This window comes from Marmota flaviventris, chromosome 7 (assembly GCF_047511675.1).
Source record: "Marmota flaviventris isolate mMarFla1 chromosome 7, mMarFla1.hap1, whole genome shotgun sequence".
In the NCBI taxonomy this organism is placed as follows: Eukaryota; Metazoa; Chordata; class Mammalia; order Rodentia; family Sciuridae; genus Marmota; species Marmota flaviventris.
Window position 1 is genome coordinate 4,690,461 of NC_092504.1, and position 21,467 is coordinate 4,711,927.

Here is a 21,467-nt window from a genome sequence, read left to right on the forward strand (position 1 = left end):
ACTCAGGACCACCAAGCACTAGCTGTGATTCAGGCATAGTACTTACATGGAATCCCTGAGCCTTGCTTCCACATCTGCAAAGTGGATACAAGCACTGCCAGAGCAGGCTGCTGGAGCAGCAGGACATGTGCGACTGTTATGTAGGTCTGCAGTGCACAGGGCCTGGGCAGTGTGTACCACTGCCTGCCTCCTCCCTCAGACCTGATATAATCCTAGAAGGCAGGGAAGACACTCCAGTGCCAAACAACAACCCCAAGTCTACAACAGCAGATATGAAAGTAGGAGGGAAGCAGGGTACATGCCTTGATTCATGACCAGAAACGTCAGATCTCCCCAGCTCACACTTCTTACCGTTATCAAGAACAAGCAGTAGCAGCTGACAAGGTTAAGGGGCCAAACGCTTTCCAAGGGCCATAAATACAGTTAACTCAGTTTAGCCTTTACAACAGTTCTCTGCAGAGACAGAAGGTGACATCACCCCACTTCCAAGATGGCACTGTGGAAGCCAGAGACATCAACAACCTACCCAGCAGGTAAGTGGGGAAGCTGAGTCAAACGCAAAGCATTTGGTCCTTTGGCCACGTTTCTCACCACAGAATTCATGCAAGCCACTGGCAGACAGGAATTGGAAGTCATTTCATCATGTTCAGTCTAAGTAAAGCTTTCAACTATGACAAACCTATAATCCTGAATTAAGCACACAGTCAGCGAAGACTCAGGGTCAAATACAAATGTTTAATCACATAGAGTGACGCATGACTAAAATAATGAAGGAGGCCCAACCTGCCCATACTTGCAATTTCAGAGCCTTTGCAAAGCCCCAAGCAACATTTCCAAGTACAAGTGGCTTTTAGAACAGGTCCTGCTCCAAACCTAGGTCTCTTCCCTTGGACACAGTAAGCTTAGCTAAGTCCAAGCCAGACAGACCAAGCCCAGGAACAATAAGAGGACTACACCCGTTAAGAACCCTGGGAGGGGTGAAAAACAACTCGATTGAGGATTGTCAGCATCAGATCAGTACATGATGTGGCAGGTACTGAGGCCTCGGAAGCAAATATGACCAGTTCTAAGTCTGGGTTTTGACCTTAGGCAAGGCATCTGGACTGTCTCAGCCCCCTCACTACAAAAGGTAGCAACTGTGAAGCCCACTGTGATAGTCAACCTGATAACACACACATAAGAGGCCAGCAGCCTGCTAGAATAGTGAGCCCTTTTGTGTGCCAGGCAAAATCAGTGGAGTCCCTACCTCAGTCCAACTTACCACTTCAAAGTTTCTTCTGCATGGGACCAAGTCAGAAAGTCTCTTGGTTTTAACCAAGGAACAATGCTCTTCATTGCTGGGCTCATCAAAAGCTCTGCAGACTAATCAGGAAAACAAATCACCCATCCAGGCCAACTGCTGCCAGCTCCCCTTAGACAATGGCACAGGGAATTCAGAACAGGATTCTTCATAGTCCTAGTGCAACTCTGTTTAATTGGTCACAAAAGCATTTTTTAAAATTAAACAATAAAAATAGAGTGCACAGGCTGGTATGGTAGCACATGCCTGTAATCCCAGTAACTAAGGAGGCTGAGGCAGGAGGATCACAAGTTAGAGGCCAGCCTCAGCAACTTGGCAAGACTGTCTCAAAATAAAAAAGGCTGAGGATGTAGCTCAGTGGTAAAGTATCCCTGGGTTCAATCCCAAGGACGGGGGGGGGGGGGGACACAGAGTACATATAGTGAGGAAAATTTGATTCAGTTCTACACCTAGTTACATCTGTGTACAGAGTCTTGCCTTATATTGGGGTCATTTCAAAACGAATTTGCAAGTTGCTCATTTAGAAGTTCCTGCCCTGAGCTGTCTATGATGAATCCTGTTGGAGAAGACAAGAACATACCAACCCAACAGCATCAGCACACAGAACAAGTGACTCTTAACCAGAGGTGAGGTTGTTGAGTGTGTGGTCTGATGACACAGCACAGCTTCAGGAAAAGGAAAGCAGGGGGCAAGGGTACCTGAGTGGGGCCTCAGGTCCTGGCAGATTCAGTCAGCTAGATTTAGCAAGCTGGAGAAGGAAAGAAGGAGAACCACATAAAAAAGAGATAGCTTGGGGCTGGGGTTGTGGCTTAGTAGTAGAGCACTCGTCTAGCACATGCAAGCCTCTGGGCTCAATCCTCAGCACCACATAAAAATAAATAAATGTATAAAAAATAAAAAAGAGAGCTCATTTGTGAAGAGGCCACATGGGGCCCTGGTTCTTTAGGGCCCTCAGTCCCCAGCTTTGCAGAGCTCTCTGCAGGAACAGTAAGGTGCAGGTGGAAGACATGGCAAGGAGAGAGAAGAGGAATACAGGAGGAGAGAACAACAGGTGGCGGGAGGCAAGAAGGAACCGTGGAGAGCAGCCCATAATGGGTGCCACTTCAGCAAAGACTGGAAAGGTCTGGGCCAGATGCCAGAGGCAGAGGCAGAGGCAGAGGTATTCTGATAACACAAGCCACGGCCAAGGGCACCCAGGAGCAGGCTGATTTGTGGGTCAGCACAGGCATCCTAAGTGGGGAACAGTGGTGAGTTCTGTCCAGAGCAAATGAGATGGACAAAAAGCTTCCTAAAGCTGGCAGATGAGGCCCCCAGAGTGGGAGAGCCAGGCTTACAGTGGGGCTGGAGAGCAGAGTGCAAGTGTGGGGAGCCCAGCTATGCAGGGCCAGCAGGGTAGACCTTACCTGCAGAGGCTGCCCCGGGTTAAGGGCCAGGAGAAGGGTAACAACTCCTGGATTAGTCTGAATTATACTCGGCAAAGAAAAAGAAAAGCCTGCCTCAACAGACTTTCAGGTTAAGGGGAAAACACCAGGGCTCTCAAACAATGAAAAGAAATCTTCCAAGCAGAAAGAAAAGATGGGTTGTTAATGCTACTTACAGAACTGGAAAAGTGCTACAAAGACAGTCAATCATGCCAATACCTGGTTTCCTGGAATCTACTTTAGCCAGGAGAAAGGGCCATCAGTCAAAAGCAAGCTCACTTCTCTGACTCGGCTGTCTACAGAGTCAAGACCAGCCGGTTAACATAACCCTGGAGGGGCTTTGGGAAGCACTGTGGCATAAAGCCGCACTCAGGTGGGCATCCCAATAGTGTCTTGAACTGCCAGCGACACCACCTGCTGTGCCTGACCTCCCAGACTGAGGACCTGGCAGCTTACAGGCAGCACTGGGGATAGAAAAAGCTGCTAGGAGCACTTTCTCTGTTCTCCATGGCATCAGAATGGAATAGCATTCTGCTAAATGTTAAGATAAAATGAGAATGAGTAAGCCTCAAGACATAGACACCACAGCGCACGGAAAAAAACGATGGAGGTATGGCTGTCACTCTATTACTATTAAAATTACTTTTCAAAATATTTCTCTAAAAGAGGTACTTAAAATAGAGTTGCGGTAAAGACCAATGAGACTGAAGAGCTGTCAAGGGCAGCTGGTTTCACACTGTCATAGTAACAAGGGATAGGCAAAGGAGCCCTGTTCTAGGACCTGGGAGATGTTCTGTCATTCGTGGGGATGAGTGACCTATTCAGGTTTTGTAAGTGCTCAGCCCCCAGAAGTCAGTGCTGGTGCCCACAGCAGAGGCAAGGCCTTGGGGAACACCTGCGCTGTAGCCTTTCTGTGGGCTCTTTGGTATACCTCCCACACGGTATGCTCACAGAAAGCACTAAGTTACCCGGAACGCTGGCATTTGGGGAAGCAACTCTCAGGAGACCTTTCCTAATCATCAAATTTCTTACAAAGCATCAAGAATATGTGTTCTGGTGAGTGGAATGTACTAACAGCTTCACTCTGGGAAGCCCAGTCATCCCTGGAGTCTGCCCACCTTGCTGGGCCCTGGGGCAGGTGCAGGTTCATCTCCCCAAACTCCCTCAAACGGCAAGACCACCCAGGGGCCTGAACTGACCTGCTCTGGAATCAGGATGCAACAGCGCTTGGGCTGGCAAGAATGTGGGGAAGGACGTGCCCTCTCTCGACGTCTGCGTTAAAACTAGACCCAGGAGAGCTGTGGAGCAGACACAAAGGATGCCAGGAAGAGCAGGCACCGCGTCCCCGAGCAAGCTTGGCCGGTGGACGAAGCACATGCCGCGGGGCGCGCACGCCTGCACCGGGCCGGTGGGCGCGCTCACACTCACACTCGCGCGCGCGCCACAGCCCCAGGGCCGGCAGGGCAGGAGGGGGCGCCTGGGCCGACTCACCATGAACGCCGGGCCTCACAGGCGCGCGGCCGGCCGCCCCATGCCCGGCAGCGGCTCCCTCCTCTGGCGGCTGCTCGGCGGACCGGGCGGCGCCGCTCCAGACCGAGGCGCGGGGCGCAGGCCGCTCAATCGCGCGCAGATGGGCGCCGATCGCGCTCGGGGCCTCGGCGCTCCGGCGGGGCGGCCTGGCAGCGGGAACGGCGGAGGGGCCCTGCAGTCCCGGCTGGCGGGGCCTCTGGCTGGCGCCTGCCGCTCCAGGCGCGCCGAGCCGCAGAGGGGCGCGCCCAGGGCCGAGCTCCGCCCTGCGAGGCCACACGGAGAGCAGCACTGCGTCACCGAAGGAACTCCGCGAAACGTCAACGCTGCAACTTCTAGCTGGTGGGTGACTACGGGCTTTTTTCTTGTCCCTTCCCGTGCTGACTACGGAACCAAGGCCTCCCTCACTCACGCCAGGCAAGAGCTCTAGCACCAAGCCATACCCCGGGCCTTATTTAAAAAGGTATTTATTTTTGAGGGAGGGCCTCGCTCAATTGCCCAGGCTGGCCTGGAACTTGGAATCCTCAGGTCTCTGCTTCCTAAGTAGCTGGGATCACAGGCGTGCACATCGTATTTCTTATGCTGTGCTGTGGTTCATACGTTTTCTACAGTGAGATTATTTTAAAATCTCAGGGTATGCACACACACACACACACACACACAAAGCATACTGACAAATCACAATGTTTGCATCTGGGAGTGCTGACTGCAAAGGGGCATAAACTTTTAGGGGTGACAGAATTGTTATCGTGATATGCATTCATAGAAAGTAAATGGTAGACTCTCATCAGAGCATGCCACTGTCTGTAAATTAAACCTCAATTTTTAAAAATCCTTAAAGCCTGCATAGGGTCAAAACTCTCCCAGGTCAGCAGTGGGCAATACTAGGCTCTCTGCTTTGATGGACTCTCATAGAAATCCCTTCATCATAAGTTCAAACCCCACCCTCATCTGGGACCCAGATTTTCCTGAACTCCCAAATTGCAGGCAGAAACTTCTTCACTCAGAAGAAGCCTATGACATCCATTAGGAAAATCAAAAGATGAATGACAACTGATGGTACCCATGTGGACAAGCTGGAATTCTCACAAATCCTTGGGAAGAATGTAAAGTGGTGCAGCCATTCTGGAAAAGATTTGGACAGTTTCTTATATACAACATACACCTTCCACACTCCTAGGACCCTATCCAAGAGATATACATCCACAAAAAGACCTGCATGCAAAAATTCATAGAATTGTTCATAATGACCAAACCCTTAAAATGATCCCATGTCCACCAACTTGAGAAGGAACAAACAGCAATGAAAAGTAACAAACTACTGGCACACGCTGATAATGAATGAACTTCAAAATCATTCCAGCAAGTGGAAGATGCTGGTAATCTGCATGATTCCATTTACATGAAATTCCTTATAAGGGCTGCGCCCAGGCCACCAGAGGCAGGCCCACCGCCAGACTGTGCAGGCTTATTATGCCCAGGCACAACACCAAAGCCAGTCGAGCCCACAGCGTCTGGAGAGCAAAAGCACATCAGCCTGGAAGTGGGAATGGCGACTGACTGCAAACAGCATGAAAACATTCTAAGACTTCGGATGATGAAAATCTTCTAAAACTGGACTGCAGTGATAGCTGAGTACATTCTTAATAAACTGTAAAAGTTTATTAATGCTTACAATGAGACTTTATGGGGTATTAAGTGTATTTCAACAAAGTCATTTTTAAAAAGTAATAGGAGATTAAAAACAGAGGTTGATCCTCGCTAGCAGTGTAAGTGAAGGCCTTGTTAAGAAAAAGCACCCAAAATCTGGAATTAAAGCAAAATCACAGTTGGGGGATCCTGATCCTCTCAACTTGCCCACAGCATTTCCAACATCCTGCTTAAAGATCACCTGCCCCTGTAGGGCAGGTCTTGTGCTACTTATTACTCCATTAAAGCCCAAATACCATGAAGTTACACTTTAATGTGTAGATTTATGTTTCCATAATCTAGCAATCTTGTGCTGATTTTTTCTTGGCTTGTATGCCCATCTACATAACTAAGTCTTTAAATGCTCTTGGAATCACTTTTGCCATCTTATTCATCTCAAGGCATGAAATAAATCTTTGATTCACGGTCCAAAAAAGGTGGGGAGGCCCAGGACAGTGGCACATGCCTATAATCCAAACTGCTCAGTAGGCTGAGGCAGGAGGATTGCAAGTTCAAAGCCTGCTTCAGCAAAGTTGAGGCACTAAACAACTCAATGAGATCCTGTCTGTAAATAAAATACAAATAGGGCTGGGGATGTGGCTTGGGAGTCAAGTGCCCCTGAGTTCAACCCACAGGACCCCCTCCCCACCCCCCCGCCCCACAAAAGATACATCTTTCATAGAGAGGCTCTGGATATAGCTTGCCTAGCATGGGTTCCAGGCCCAGCACCCAAAAAACAAAAACAAAAAAATGAATAAAGGGACCTATAACTAATAAAGGTCAATACATAAACTCTACAGGATACTGGTTTAAAACACACATTTTGGTACAACGGAAGAAACTGGAACATGATCTATGCTATTGTGCCACTACTAGCAATCCTCTTAGATACAATTTCATGGTTCCATACAAGAAATGTCTTGATTCTTAAAAGGTGTATGCTGAAGTATTTAGGAGCAAGAAGACTTCAAGACAACTTCAACTTACCTTCAAATGGTTCAATGTTTAAAAAATATTGGCACAATAAAGTACAGATGCAACATGTCAGCAACTATTGACCCAAGTGGAACGTGTGTGTGTATCCATCAAATTATTCTTTGAAAATTTTCTTGAAACTAGTATGAAGGCTGGGGGACAATCCTTCAGGTCTCATCTCCAACATCCTTGCAGAAATGTTCCCTGCCCACCTCATCCACAGCACCCTCTCTCTTAGCACCAGGCTCTGGTTTGGGGGGCCCTCATTGGTAAGTGCACTAGTATTTGACTCACATTACCTCACTAGACTGTAAAACCTTTGAGCTGGCTGGAGGCCAGGCAAAGCACAAGGCAGAGAAGAAACTCAAGCACTTGTGGAATCAGTGTGCTATCACACAAATACAGTTGTCCTTCCTTCCATCCATCCATCCAGCAAGCACTTAAGAGTGTTTGCCCCCGAGCAATTAGAGAAACGCAAATTAAAACTATGCTGAGATTTCACCTCACTCCAGTCAGAATGGCAATTATCAAGAATACAAGTAATAATGTTGGCAAGGATATGGGGAAAAGAGTACACACATACATTGCTGTGAGATTGCGAATTGGTGAAACCACTCTGGAAAGCAATATGGAGACTGCTCAAAAAACTGGGAATGGAACCACCATTTAACCCAGTTATCCCACTCCTTGGTTTATAACCAAAGACTTAAAATCAGCATACTGCAGTGACACAGCCACATCAATGTTTATAGCAGCTCAATTCACAATAGCTAAACTATGGAACTAACCTAAGTGCCCTTCAACAGATGAAAGAATGAAGAAAATGTGGCATATATACACATGGAATATTATTCAACCTTAAAGAAGAATGAAATAATGGTATTTGCAGGTAAATGGACAGAGCTAGAGACTGTCATACTAAGTGAAATAAGCCAATACCAAAAAAATCAAAGGTCACCCACTTGAATCAAAGTGTGAAATATGATATATCAAGAACTATGTAATGTTTTGAACAACCAACAATAAAAATTTAAAAAAAAAACCTGTGTGAACGTGGAAACGACCCAAATGTCTTTCAAAGAGCCAATGGATGAACAAATTATGATATATCCATAAATGGAATATTCAGCAAGCAAAAGGAATAGACTATTGATGTATGCAATAACTTGGGTGAATTAAAAATCATTGAGATTTTTCTGGGTGAAAAAAGCAATTCTTAAAAGCCTATGTATTTTAGGATTCCATTTTTTCTTTCTTTAGGGAACAAAACTACTGTTGAGGAACAGATCAATGTTTTCCACTATGGGTGGTAGTTACAGTTTGGATCTAGAATGCCCCCCCCCGCAAAGGTCATATGTTGAAGGTCTGATCCCCAATGTAGTGAGGTTCAGATGGGTTTGGGAAAGTGCTTGGATTGTGTGGGGTGGTAGCTTATCAGTGGATTAATCCATTGAGGGAACCATAGCTAAATGGACTATTGGGAGGTTATAGAAGCTACAGGAGATGGACCTTGTTGAAGGGAGTAGGTCCTTGGGGGTGTGCCCTTGGGAACTATTATCTTGTTCTCTAGTCCTTGTCTCTTTTTTTCTGACTGTTGTGAGCTGAGCAGCTTTATTTACTCCGGCATGCCCTTCTGCCATGACGGTCTGCCTCACTCAGGCCCAAAACAATGGAGCCATCCAACCATGCACTGAAACCTCTGAGACTGTGAGCCCAAATAAATCTCTCCTCCTTAAAAAAAAAAAAAAAAAAAAAATCAAAGGTCAAATTTCTCTCTGGTATGCAGATGCTAACACACAACAAGGGGACTGAGGGAGAATATAGAAATTCAGAGGATTAGACAAAGGGGAATGAAGGTAAGGGGTAGGATCAGAATAGGAAAGACAGTAGAATGAACCTGACATAACATGTACATATACGAATACACCACAGTGCATCTCACTATAATGTACACCCACAAGAATGGGATCCTAATTGACTCTGTCATGTATAACAAAAAAGAATAAATGTGAAGGAGTAAAAAAATAAATAAATAAAATGAGTGCTTGGCCCTAGGAATAAAGAGGGGAAAGGCCCCTGCCCCAAGTCACTCATGGACCAGTGAACAGACAGATCTGCTCAGGGAAGCTGAGTGGGAAGGGAGCCCCAGGACGCACTGATCCAGCTTGGGGAGTCAAGTGTGACTTTCTGGAAATCATGCTTGCAACTGGAAGAGGGCTAAGTACTGTGGAGCTCAGCTCCCAGAGACAGGGACAGGTTCGGAGCCTCTCCAGCCTCCTACCTCCAGCCATTCACCCAGGGCCCAACACACTTGAGAGGTTTGCTCATGCTGGGAAGCCACAGATTCAGTAGTTATTCAGGAAGGAGAATCGTGGAAAATGTGTTGAGTATGCATTAATATGTTTCCCTGTGGATATGATGGCACGTGCCTATATCTCAGTTACTCAGGAGGCTGAGGCAGGAGGATGGCAAGTTCAAGGCCAGCCTGGGCAATTTAGCGAGATCCTGTCTTAAAAAATAAAAAGAGCTGGGGTGTTGCTCAGTGATACAGTACTAAGCAATTGCTAGTACTGAGAAAAAGATATGCTTCCCCAAACTCCCTGCACATATTGCTGCCCACCCAGGAGTAATTTCTATCTCATAATTTACTTATTATTTTTTGTGGTGCAGGGGATAAAACACACAGCCTCACACACGCTGGGCAAGTACTCTATCACTGACTTAGACTTACACCCCGACCCTCTATCTCAAACGTCAAAACTGAGCACCATTCCCAAATTTATTTCTCCAGTAGTGAGAATTGAACCCAGGTCCTCACACATGCTAGGCAAGCTTTCTATCACTGAGCTACATCCTCAGCCCTTTTTATTTTAAGCCTAAGTAGCCCAGGCTGGCCTAAAACTTGGATCCTTCTGCCTCAGCTTCCCAAATAGCTGGGATTAGTGCAGCAGTAATGTTTACACTACACAGCATACCATGTGATGACAGGTTCATTTTTACTAAATTTTGAAACTTAAAGCAACAATCAGAAGTTAAGAACTTTTCTGCATCTCAAGCTAGCACTGGATTCTCCCTTACACAATGGAATTTTACTCAGCAATAAAAAAGAATAAAATCATGGCATTTGCAGATAAATAGATAGCGTTGGAGAAGATAATGCTAAGTGAAGTTAGCCAATCCCAAAAAAACAAATGCCGAATGTTTTCTCTGATATAAGGAGGCTGATTCATAGTGGGGTAGGGAGGGGGAACATGGGAGGAATAGATGAACTCTAGATAGGGCAGAGGGGTGGGAGGGAGCAGGAGGTTAGTAAGGATGGTGGAATGTGACAGACATCATTATCCAAAGTATGAAGACATAAATTGGTGTCAACATACTTTATATACAACCAGAGATATGAAAAATTGTGCTGTATACATGTAATAAGAATTTTAATGCATTCCGCTTTCATTTATTTATCAATTAAAAAAAAAAAGTTTCTCCCTAAAGTTTTCTGAGTTACCCAGCTAATTCCAAAACTTCCTGCATCTCCACATGCTGATCTGGTTTATCTGTAACATCACCATCTTCACACTGGAGGTCAGGGAGGCAAGACTGATTCATTTGTTCACTGTGGCCTCCAAGCAAACCACAAACCCAATCTTATTACATGCCACCAGAATCACAGGGATCAAATTCTTATTGAAGAAACAACTGGTAAACCATGAGACAGGAACCCCAAGGATCATTACTTAGTAAGTAGAAATGAAATCATGGGAGAATATGTAAGCCTATAGGGAAATGTATATGATGCCACAGAAAGAAGAATAAAACAATATCAATAAAACGGCAAGTGGTAGATTACAAATTAGCCATCCCCTGAAGTCAGGTACTGACAAGAGGCAAGGTCTGAGCCTCAGCCTCCTGACTACATGCTGACGGGCTTGAGAGATAGGCAGTGAAGCAGTGAACATGGGCAGGATTTCGGTGAAGAGAAGTGCGTGCAGAAAAGACCCAGAAGTTCCTTGGAAAGCTGGGAATGGAACCACCATTTGACCCAGCTATTCCCCTTCTCGGACTATACCCAAAAGACCTAAAAAGAGCATACTACAGGGACACATCTACATCAATGTTCTTAGCAGCACAATTCACAATAGCTAGACTGTGGAACCAACCTAGATGCCCTTCAATAGATGAATGGATAAAAAAATGTGGCATTTATACACAATGGAATATTACTCAGCACTAAAAAAAAATTTAAAAAATCATGGTGGCATTTGCAGGGAAATGGATGGCATTAGAGCAGATTATGCTAAGTGAAGTTAGCCAATCCCTAAAAAACAAATGCTGAATGTCTTCTCTGATATAAGGGAGGTGACTCAAAACAGAGTAGAGAGGAAGAGCATGAGGGAAGAGAGGTGGGAGGGAATGGGAGGGAGAAGGGGAATTGCACAGAAGATGGAAGGAGACCCTCATCGTTATACAATATACATATATGATGGTGTGAGGGGGAAGGAAAAAAAAGAGAGAAATGTGTCACAGTAGACTGGGTAGAGAGAGGTGATGGGAGGGGGGATAGGGAGGGCAGCAGAATACAACAGACACTAGTATTGCTGTATGTATATACGTGGCTGTATAACCAATGTGATCCTGCAATCTGTACACGTGGAAAAATGAGAATTCATACCCCATTTGAATCAAATGTATGATATGTCAAGATCATTGTATTGTCTCGAGCAACTAATAAAAAATAAAAATTAATGAAAGAAAAAAAAAAGACCCAGAAGCCTGCAAAAGACTGAGCATGTGGGCACGGGGTCCCTTTAGACTGGGTTCTCAGGGGAACCTGAGAAGACACCAACTGAGCTGACACCTGGCCCTATAAATACCATGCAGAAGGCAGGGCAAGGGCAGGGACACAGGTCTAAAGAAAATAGCAAGCCAATGAGGCCAGAATGAAGTGGGGGCAGAGGGAGACGAAGGGGACTGGCCGACCACCCATGTAGATCTTGTATCAGCATAAATTTTCATTTCTCTATGCTAAAAACTGAAGAGCAGGATTGCTGGGCTAATTTAAGGTACAGTCAGACCTCCATATCTACAAGTTCCTAATCAAACAATTCAACCAACCGCCAACCAAAACTATTCTTGGGAAAAATCCTGCATCTGCACGGCATTTGTCATAATTCCCTAAACAACATGGCTCAAGATTATTTACACAGCATTTATATAGTATGAAGTATGTTAAGTAATCCTGTTTCATTAAAGGACTTGAATGTCTTGAGGATTTGGGGATCTGCAGAGGGCCCCAGAATCAATCTCCCAGAGATACCAAAAGACAACTGCATATACTTCACTGTCTAAGAAATATCTAGCTGGGCACAGTGGTACACACCTGTAATCCCAGCAACTAGGGAGGCTAAGGCAGGAATATTACAAATTCAAGGCCAGCCTTAGCAATTTAGCAAGGCCAAGTCTCAAAAAGGGTTGGGGATGAAGTTCAATGGTAGAGTGCTCCTGCATTCCATCCCACTTCCAAAACTTTTTTTTTTTTTTTTTAATTCCTAACTGCTCTTCCAGATTGGCTACACGACTGTGCACTCCCACCAGTGGCAAATGAGCTTTCAGTTGGGCTATAGCAAAAGCTATTTTTGAAGATGTTCTCTGCCAGGTTTAGGAGGCTCTCTTCTACTGTCCTTGCTGAGATGGTTTTTTGGAAATGGACACTGAATTGTATCAAATGCTTTGTCTGCCTCAACTAATAGGCTCTGTGGTTTTCTTTAGCTTAGCACTGTGACAAATCATACTGACTGGTTTCAAATGCTGAGCCAGCCTTGTGTTCCCAGGATAAACATCTCTTAGTCATGTGTATTGCTTTTTTAACGTATTCTTGGATCCAATTTGTTAATACCGTATTGAGGACCTCATGTGTGTGGTCTTAAGGGATGCTGGGCTGCAGTTTGTCTTATTTTAGTAATCTATTTGTTTGGTTTAGTTATCAGGGTAATACCAGCCACATAAAATGAGTCAGGAAGTCTTCCCTCTTCTAAAATTATAATTTTTTCTATAAATATTCAGTAAATTCATCAGTGAAACCATGTGGGCCTGGAGGTCTTTGGGGGAAGGTTTTTAACTACTACTTGCCTTTAAGTAATTGAAAGATCACTCTGGTTATCTATTTCATCCTATATGATTTGTAATCTTCAAAGAAATGGACCATTTCATGTAAGGTGTCAAATTTATGTAGAGAGAGCTATCCAAAACATTCTCTTATCCTTTTCATTTATGTGTGGTCCACAGTGGTATCCCTCACTTTTTCATTTCTTTTACTGAAAACTTAGTTCTTTTGTCAGTACACTAGAGTTTGATCAATTTTACTGATCAGTTCAAAGAACCAGCTCTTGGCTCCACTACCATTTTCTTGTCTTAACCTCATTATTTATGTTTCTATGTTTATTATTTGCTCGGTTTGGGTTTGCCCTTTCATGTCTTCTTAAGATAGAAACTTATATTACTGGTGTGAGACCTTTCGTCTTGTAAGAATTTTTATATAGTTAGTTAGTTGTTGTTGGACACAATACCTTTTATTTATTTTTATGTGGTGCTGAGGATCGAACTCAGTGCCTCGTCTGCACTAGGTGAGCACTCGACCACTAAGCCATAACCCCAGCCCCGTAATATAAGAATTTTAATGCTATCAATTTTCTTTCTAAACACTGCATCCTAGAAAGTATTTCAAAATACTTTGTAGGGGGCTGGGGTTGTGGCTCAGTGACAGAGCACTTGCCTCACACATGTGAGGCACTGGGTTCGATCCTTAGCATCACATAAAAATAAATAAATGAAATAAAGTATTGTGTCCATGTATAATTAAAAAAATATTTTGTAGTTTTCCTTTTGACTTTCTCATTAACGCATAACTCATTTACAAGTTTGTCACTTGTTTAACCTCCAAGTTTCTGGAGGCATTCTTGCCATCTTTCTGTCACTGTCTCTAGTATAATCCACTGTGGTCAGAGAGTTCAATTTGTAGCATCTTAGTTCTTTCAAAATGTTCCAATCTCTCCCTGCCCAGGACCTGGTCTACCCTAATGTGCCTGGAACATGCGCTCTGCTGATGGTGGAGGCTGGGATGCCTTTGGGGCCAGTTAGACCCAGCTAGCTGATGGTGGCACTCAGCTCTTCCTGTGTCTAGAGAGGAGCACTGACAGAGGTATTGTGTCCAACTACAACTAAAAAATATTTTTTTAAAAAACATAACTGTAGTTCTTCATAAGCCAGGTAATTCTGATGCCTTCCAGATGTTTTGAATATTGTATTATGAGAGTCTGGATCTTGTCTAAACATTGACTTTTTTTTTTTTTTTTTTTTTTGGTAAATGATCCAGCTGGATTCTAGACCCAAGTTCCAGCTAGCCTTCTTAGAGTTGTGGTTCCAAACTCAGCCACATTCTCAGTACTTTTTCAATCTATCCCACGTGTGCGTCACCCAGTAACCAGTCTGGGATCCATGAAGTTCAGTCTTCAGTCTACAAATACCACTTCGGGTGGGAACCACACTCCCACAACCTGGTAGGAAGTCCAGGAGTTCTAAACACTTTAAAGGATCACTTTCCTATGCTTCTCCTCCCTGCAATCCCCCAACACTTTCTGGTTCCCTAGGTCTCCTCTGTTCAGGTTATCTAGCCACACACTTACCACAACTGTGTCTTCATCGGGACCAGGTGGAGGCAAGACAGGATAAAGTGCTGGAGCTTCACCCACCTTCTGGGGAAGAAAGCTCTTTTCTTCAGTTCCTTGTCCTAAGGGCTCCAGTCCCCACTGCTGCTGCCTTAAGACTGTCTGGGAGCTGGGGTGCAATAGCACAGGGGAAGGACAATGACAAGCAGGGCTTTTGCCTGAGTGTTAGTGCCTCCTCAGATCTCACACACCAGGGCTTCTCCTGGTACTGTGCCCACCTGAGCACCCCTTTCTGGATTTAGGGCTGCCCAAGTTCAGGTTGGGGGATATCAGAGGGGAAAAAAAATCGCTGAACTCTGTATCACTTCAGCAGTGCTGGGAACCCTGGTCCTCCACTGTCCACTGCTGCCAAGTACCTTCCAGCACCCAGACAGTTGCTCCATGTACTCCGTTCGGCTTCCCAGCTTCATTAGGGAGGCAAATGGAATGTGCACACTCCATAGTACCCGAAACTGGGACCTGCTCTGTCTCTGTAAGCTCATTGAAGCTCACCTTCCAAAGGTGTAAGGGCTTATGAAAGTGAAAATAGTTTTATTATCTTGTAGTTCGCCTCTAGGTCCAAAGCCAGCTACTCATACTGACCACCCTGATCTGCATTATCTGCAATTTGTGATGTTCTGTGACTTTGTGAGTCACCCAGAAAGATCCTAGGTGAGAAGACTGAATGTCAGTTCAAGCTCCCTTGGATTAGCCACCTTCTGAAGTTCTAAGATCTAAGAGCTAACCTGAAATTCTAGAAGGCCATCCAAGACACTCCCCGTCATATGAGCCCAAACCAACAGGCCATGTACTTACCTCTGCTCCCATGACAAGAGTCAGATCCATGATACTGAAATTTACCAGCCTGTCCTTTCCTGCAGCCATCACTGCCCCTGTCAATGGCTGTCAGGACTGGATCTGCGCAGCCTCATTTTCTCACAATAATGCCCATTCCTTAAGTCTATGTACACAATGTTGTCTAAAAGATTCACAAAGTCGATTGAATCATGTTCCCAGCCCCAAGCCTCTGACATCTGCTTGAATTACAAAGCTTCACATTTACTTTTTACCTGGTCTTCTTACAGTCTTTTAGGCAGCTAGATGCCTGGATTTGCAGTTCAGGGGTAGAGTCCTGACTGAAGACAAGCATAGGGCTCCCGTGTAGGTCTGGCCTATGAAGACTCAAGTCCAGCAGAAATTACATAAGGAGTGACCATGGACTGGGAAGTGCCTGAGAGGCATTCCAACATTTACAGGATTGGGAAGAGGAAGGATGAGCCATCTGGAGGGAAAGAAAGGGGTTAGCTGCTGATGAGTCCAGAAAACAAGGGCTGAGAACTGACCATTGCACAGGGCAATTGGCAGTTACTTGAAAAACTTGATTTCAAAGAAATGTTCTCAGTGGTTCAAAAATTCCTCTGTGATCACTGCACTCTGGACTTCTCCACATTTATCACAATTGCAACTAATTATTGGATCTATTTGTTAAAATTTCTTTGCTTGATCCAGTGAAGGCAATAGCCAAGGAAGTCCTGTACTTCACTGTGATCCCAGGATGAATCTACTCAGTGGCTCTGAACTGTGCAGCAAGAACCAAGGAATCCAAGAAAGATAGCCCCCTTTTATTTATAAGACAAAGGACAACACTTCCAAGGCAATGTCACCATCCCTGCCAATCTGGCCAGAGCCCTGGTGCATACAAACCCAAACGACCTCAAGGCCGTTCTCTTTCTCCCCACCTTTATTCTCAAGAACTCCAATTCACCAGCAGTTAGCAATATTTGTATGCTGGTGTGCTCTGGACCCTTTAGCCCAGAGCTAACTAAGTAAAGGTGAAAACGACTATTTTATTCCCAAATCCAATATTCCCTTCTTGCATAGCACTGATTTTCAGATTTTAGCATGCATAAGAATTACCTGCGGGGCCCCAGCCCCAGTGTGTGTGTGTGTGTGTGTGTGTGTGTGTGTGTGTGCGCGCGCGCGCGCGCGCTTGCACGCTGTGTTTGAGGAGAGGGAGGTGGCTGAAGCCTGAGAATGTGCATTTCTCACAAACGCCAGCTAATAATGGCATGCCTTGTCTGGACTTCAAGAACTATGGCTTTAAGGCTGAGGTTACGGCTCAATGGTAGACCATTTGCCTAGCACATGTGAAGTACTAGATTTGATTCTCAGCACCACATGAAAAAATAAGTAAATAAAGTTATGGGGTGGGTGGGTAGGGAACTATGGCTTTAGTGTGACTCTTTTACCACTGGTGATTTTTATTTTCCCTGCTAAGGAAATCTCTCTGAAATCATAATTAAAATTAATAGAAAACATAAGTTTCAAAATTTTTATGAAATTTGAAAAGATAACTGAAAGTAATACATTAACATTACCCCAATTGAAGTCTATAAGGCCCAAGTAAGAACATGGTCCAGTTAGAACGAAGTCAGATGTGCCCTGGACAAAGCATATACAGCATCTACATCAAAAACTGAGTCTATTTATTAACTAAAAGTTGTGAGAGCCTCTTCTTGACTAACTCTGAGCCATATACTGTACTAGACTCTGGGCAGAAATATATCACATACATTTCCACTTTCATCAGTCCCAGCAATCCAGTAAGTAGGTGTGGTAAGGACTATTTGGCAGATGAGAAAACCAAGAAGAAACAACACATAAGGTCATACAGACAAAAAGAGGTGATGCTGGAAATCAAGTCCAAAGCTCCTGGCTGGTGTATACCAGTCCCTCAGCTTGGCATCTCAAACACAACTGCTTTTGCTTTTCCAGCACCCCAGGCAAAAAAAGAGCTGGTCCCAAGAGGCCTGGTATTTGCAGAAGCAGCAAATAAATGGCTCAGGCTCCTTCTCACATTCCACTTTCTCTTGTTTGTGACTATCTTGTCAGGTGAAAGAAATGGTACTAATGGTGAACATTTTTCCAGCACTTACTTCCTTCATTGTTGCTCTGAATGCCTGATGTATATTTACTCATCTAATCCTCACCACCTTAAAGGTAGATATTATTTTTCTCCCAGTTCTAGAGATGAGGAAAATTAAGGCTCAGAAAGGTTAAGTAACTTGACCAAAGTCACAGCTCAACTGTGGCGGCGCTGGGATGCAAACCCAGGCAGTCTGGCCCTAAAGCTCATGTTCCTAAATCACCATGTGATGCTGCTTTTCTCAAAAAAAAAAAAAAAGAAAAGAAAAAAAGAAAAAGAAATTAATTTTAAAAAATAAAAATTCTCAAAGAAGGGAAAGGAATTAAGAGTTTCATGAACACCTTATGAATATGCTTTAGACCTAACACATTATCATCTCCATTCTAGATCACAAATGTAGATGCTCAAGGCCCATTCCCGCCTCTCCACAGTGGGGCTGAGAGAGTTTATATTTGTAACAGCAATGCTCAGGCCTGGTGCCCAGAAGCCTTCTCACAGCAACAGGCCCCTCACTTCAACTCCTCCCTGACTTTGCCAACCTGGAGCAGGGCATGAGAGATGAGAGACACAAAGCACAAGCAAGCAGATCCTCGGCAGGGCTGGATGACTCATGCAGGTATAATGACATTCTTTATTATTGATGACTGAAGCCAGATGGTCTTCTGTAAAATACTGTGTTACCACATAATCAGCTGGCCTGATCATTTCAATTCAAAAAAAGAAAATAACAACAACAAAAAAAACCCTTTGAGGTCAAGAACATGTTCACCTTAAAACAAAAATGAACAAATAATCCAGGGTACTAAATGAGAAATTCAAATATGAGGCAACAGATATTAAAAGTGATGGGAATGTCTGATCTGTATAACTTACTTTTGCTTAAAGTGCAGATTTATTTAAAAACCTTACAACAGTGTTATTACTTAGTCTCCTAAGAAATTTGCATCTGGGTTTTGCATACAAACTTATAATTTTATGCTTGCTTGATAAGCCTACAAAATGTGGCTTATGATAAGCCTACAAACTGAAATACCACAATCACAAAGGTGAATTCCAACACTTACTGAGTCTCCCAGGTCTAGACAATTAGCACGGGGAATGGCGGACAGCATTCAAGACAGTTGGCCGAGGTTAGACTATAGAGGCCAGTGCCAGGCTGCGCCTCAGCCTCTCCCACATCCAGCAGGTCATCTGCCCATCTGTCCGGTACTCACAGGGGCCATCACTGCACCCCATCAAGACCTCAGCACTAGGCCAGACCCTGCCTTCTCTCACCTGGACTTGCCAGGGTGAGTTCGTCATTCCTTACCAACAGAGAACCCTCGGATAGGAGGCGGGCACCAAGCACACCAGCACTGGGGACAGCCTCCTCCTGCTGCTTCCCCAGTTCATGCTACCCACTGCCTGCCCAGCCCTGCCTGCAGTGAGTCCCTGGTGCCGGACTACCTGAGGTCACATTTTAGCTCTGCAACTTCCTAGCTGCGTGGCCCTGCATAAGTCTTTTGGCCTTTGTGTCTCAGTGCTTCTTTGGTAAACTAAGGATAACAATCCTTCCTCACAGGGTCAATCCCAGTTTTAAAGGAACTAGAAACACAAATGGAACCATTTAAAACTAGCACATCACAATCAGTCAGTACAAGGTCCCCATAATGATTCTGCCACAACTCTGTGCCTGTGTGGGAGGCTTTCTGGGAGGCCTTGCCTCCTTTCCACACACCTGAGCTCCTCGAAAACCTGCCCTGGGATCATTTCTAGAGGGCTACTCCTGAGCACAGGTGCCTATCCCTCCTCTAAACCCAGTGTCAATCCTGAGATCGTGCATGTAGTTGTCCTCAAGAGTGTTGCCTCGACAAACATCAGGTTGGAGAAAGAAGGTGGCTGGGGGTAATGTCACAGCACTGGGCCAACAGCACACTGTCAGGATGCCAAAATGGCTGCACTGGGGCCTAGAAGAAGTTGCGGGGCTACCTGTCAAGGTTACCCAGACCACAAGCACGCCACATCTGTGCATGAGCCCCCCCACCCCTGCAAAGATAAGCACGTGTCTGCAGCTGCTGGCATGACTCCTATGGGGAGGACCAATGCAGCAAGGAGGGGAGAGTGCTGCAGGCCTGGCTTGACCCCAAAGTGGAAGTGGGTAACTTCAGAGTGAGCAAGGAAGGGGTCCTATCGAGCCTAGGAAGATGACAGCCTAGCCTTCCATTCCAGAGTTACACTGGAAAAGATTTAAGCCCAAGAAACCCATGGGAGAATGCTTTAATATCAAACCAAAAAATGTGCTGATAAATAAGTTTGCAGCTGTTAGAGAAAAAACATGATTAAATTTAATCAAGTTACAAATATCTGAAGCTCAACTCTGTCCACTCAACTTCCCTATGTGCATGTGACAAGCTATAAGAAATAAAAAGGGTGAAATTCATCCACACTCTGATACAGGCTTAGCTTTTTTAGGAACTTAGCATGCAAACAATACGAAGAGTTTTCTGATTTCCAAGCCTCAGCAATAGTTGTTTCTGCAGGGTTCGTGCACATATGCCGTACATACGACAGCCTGTTTTGGGGTTGAATCTGGTGTACCTTTTGCATTTTCTTTGGCTCTCTCTGAGCATTCTCTCGGAGTGGCACTTTTCCAAATAACTTCCATCCCGAGTCATTTTGTTTGTCAAGTCGTGCATTTTGTTTTCTAGCAAGCAAATTCCTATAGGAAGAAAATAAAAGGGTTAAGGAACATCTGGGTATTTAAAGAGACATTAGGACAGCCAAATGATTCTGATTAAAAAAAAAAAAAAAAGGTCAAGTTTTACTGGAGAGGGATAATGTGGTGAGCCACATACTTTTTAACTCATCAGACAGAACTATGAAGCAAGAGAAAGTCCTGAAACCAGCAATGAACGTTTTGTTATTTAACTGTTATCTGTGTATATTCTACAGTTTAAAGTAGGGAAACACGTTATATGAACTGAATTAAAACCCTGGCTCAACCATTCATTAGCTATGTGACACTGGACCTGTACATTAGCCTCTCTTAACCCCAATTTCTTATGTTTAACAAAGGGACACCAACCCATGATCAACAAGGCTGTTGTATGAATTGGAATTTGAGGTGCACAGTGTTTCTATGAATAGCAGCTGCTTTAGTACTTAGCCTCCAGCTCAGTTCAGTTCTCTGCAAGGTTAATCTGTATTTATCTACTTACAGAGTTATCAAGTATCATAAAAGGAAAGGCACTCATGTGATGGTCATATCTTCTCTCCCAAGAACAGCAAACAAAAGCCCCCAAAAGCACAACTCCCAACTGGTAGTCCACACAAACCATGTTTTGGGATGCACTGTATTGGTGTAGTTATTAAAACAAACATTTCAAAGCATCACCAGAAAGCATAGGGTGATTCTGCAGCACTTGGCTGTATGAGAAACATGGGCCCTAACAGAAACAGCAGCCAGCTTAAAGGGGACCCTATTGACCGATTCTGGAATAGTTATCATCAAAATAATGAGAATATGGATTAGAACCCATTAAAACAGAAATCCATGGCCCAGAGAGATATAAGTAAATAAACACATAAACAACAGGGGGCTCTTAGAAGGCCCTAACCACATGCTAGTAATCACTAGTGGAGTCACGAAGTGAGCAATTGGTGCTGAACTGGTGGTCAAAGATGGATGAGGAATGGGATCTTTACACAACTTGAAACACCTACAAATTATGAGTTACAAAAGTAAAAACCATTCTTGTTACACTGGAGAACCTGGGGACACCACCTTAGCCAAGTGCTCACAGCTGACATCACCAATATGAGGACTTGGACCTGATCTGGTGCTATGAGGCCACCTGACATGCCAGCACATAGCAACCAAGGGTGTGCCCCAAGCCCACCAATCCACACTAAGGGCCTCTAGGTAAAAACGAAATCTACACTCCAACAACACA

At 44.6% G+C, this 21,467-nt stretch overlaps 1 protein-coding gene across 4 annotated transcripts in view; it reads right to left on the minus strand.

The window, feature by feature from the left end:
- The window catches only part of Tbc1d14 (TBC1 domain family member 14), a 106,831-nt gene that overhangs the window by 40,790 nt on the left and 44,574 nt on the right, over window positions 1–21,467 (minus strand). For all 4 annotated transcript variants that reach the window (XR_003583397.3, XM_027939736.3, XM_027939764.3 and 1 more), the window contains exon 3: window positions 20,113–20,233. Coding sequence is in view for 3 of the 4 variants with exons in the window: in XM_027939736.3 (XP_027795537.3) it covers window positions 20,113–20,233 (121 nt within the window). In the remaining variant the exon portion in view is untranslated. The remainder of the gene's footprint in view (window positions 1–20,112; window positions 20,234–21,467) is intronic.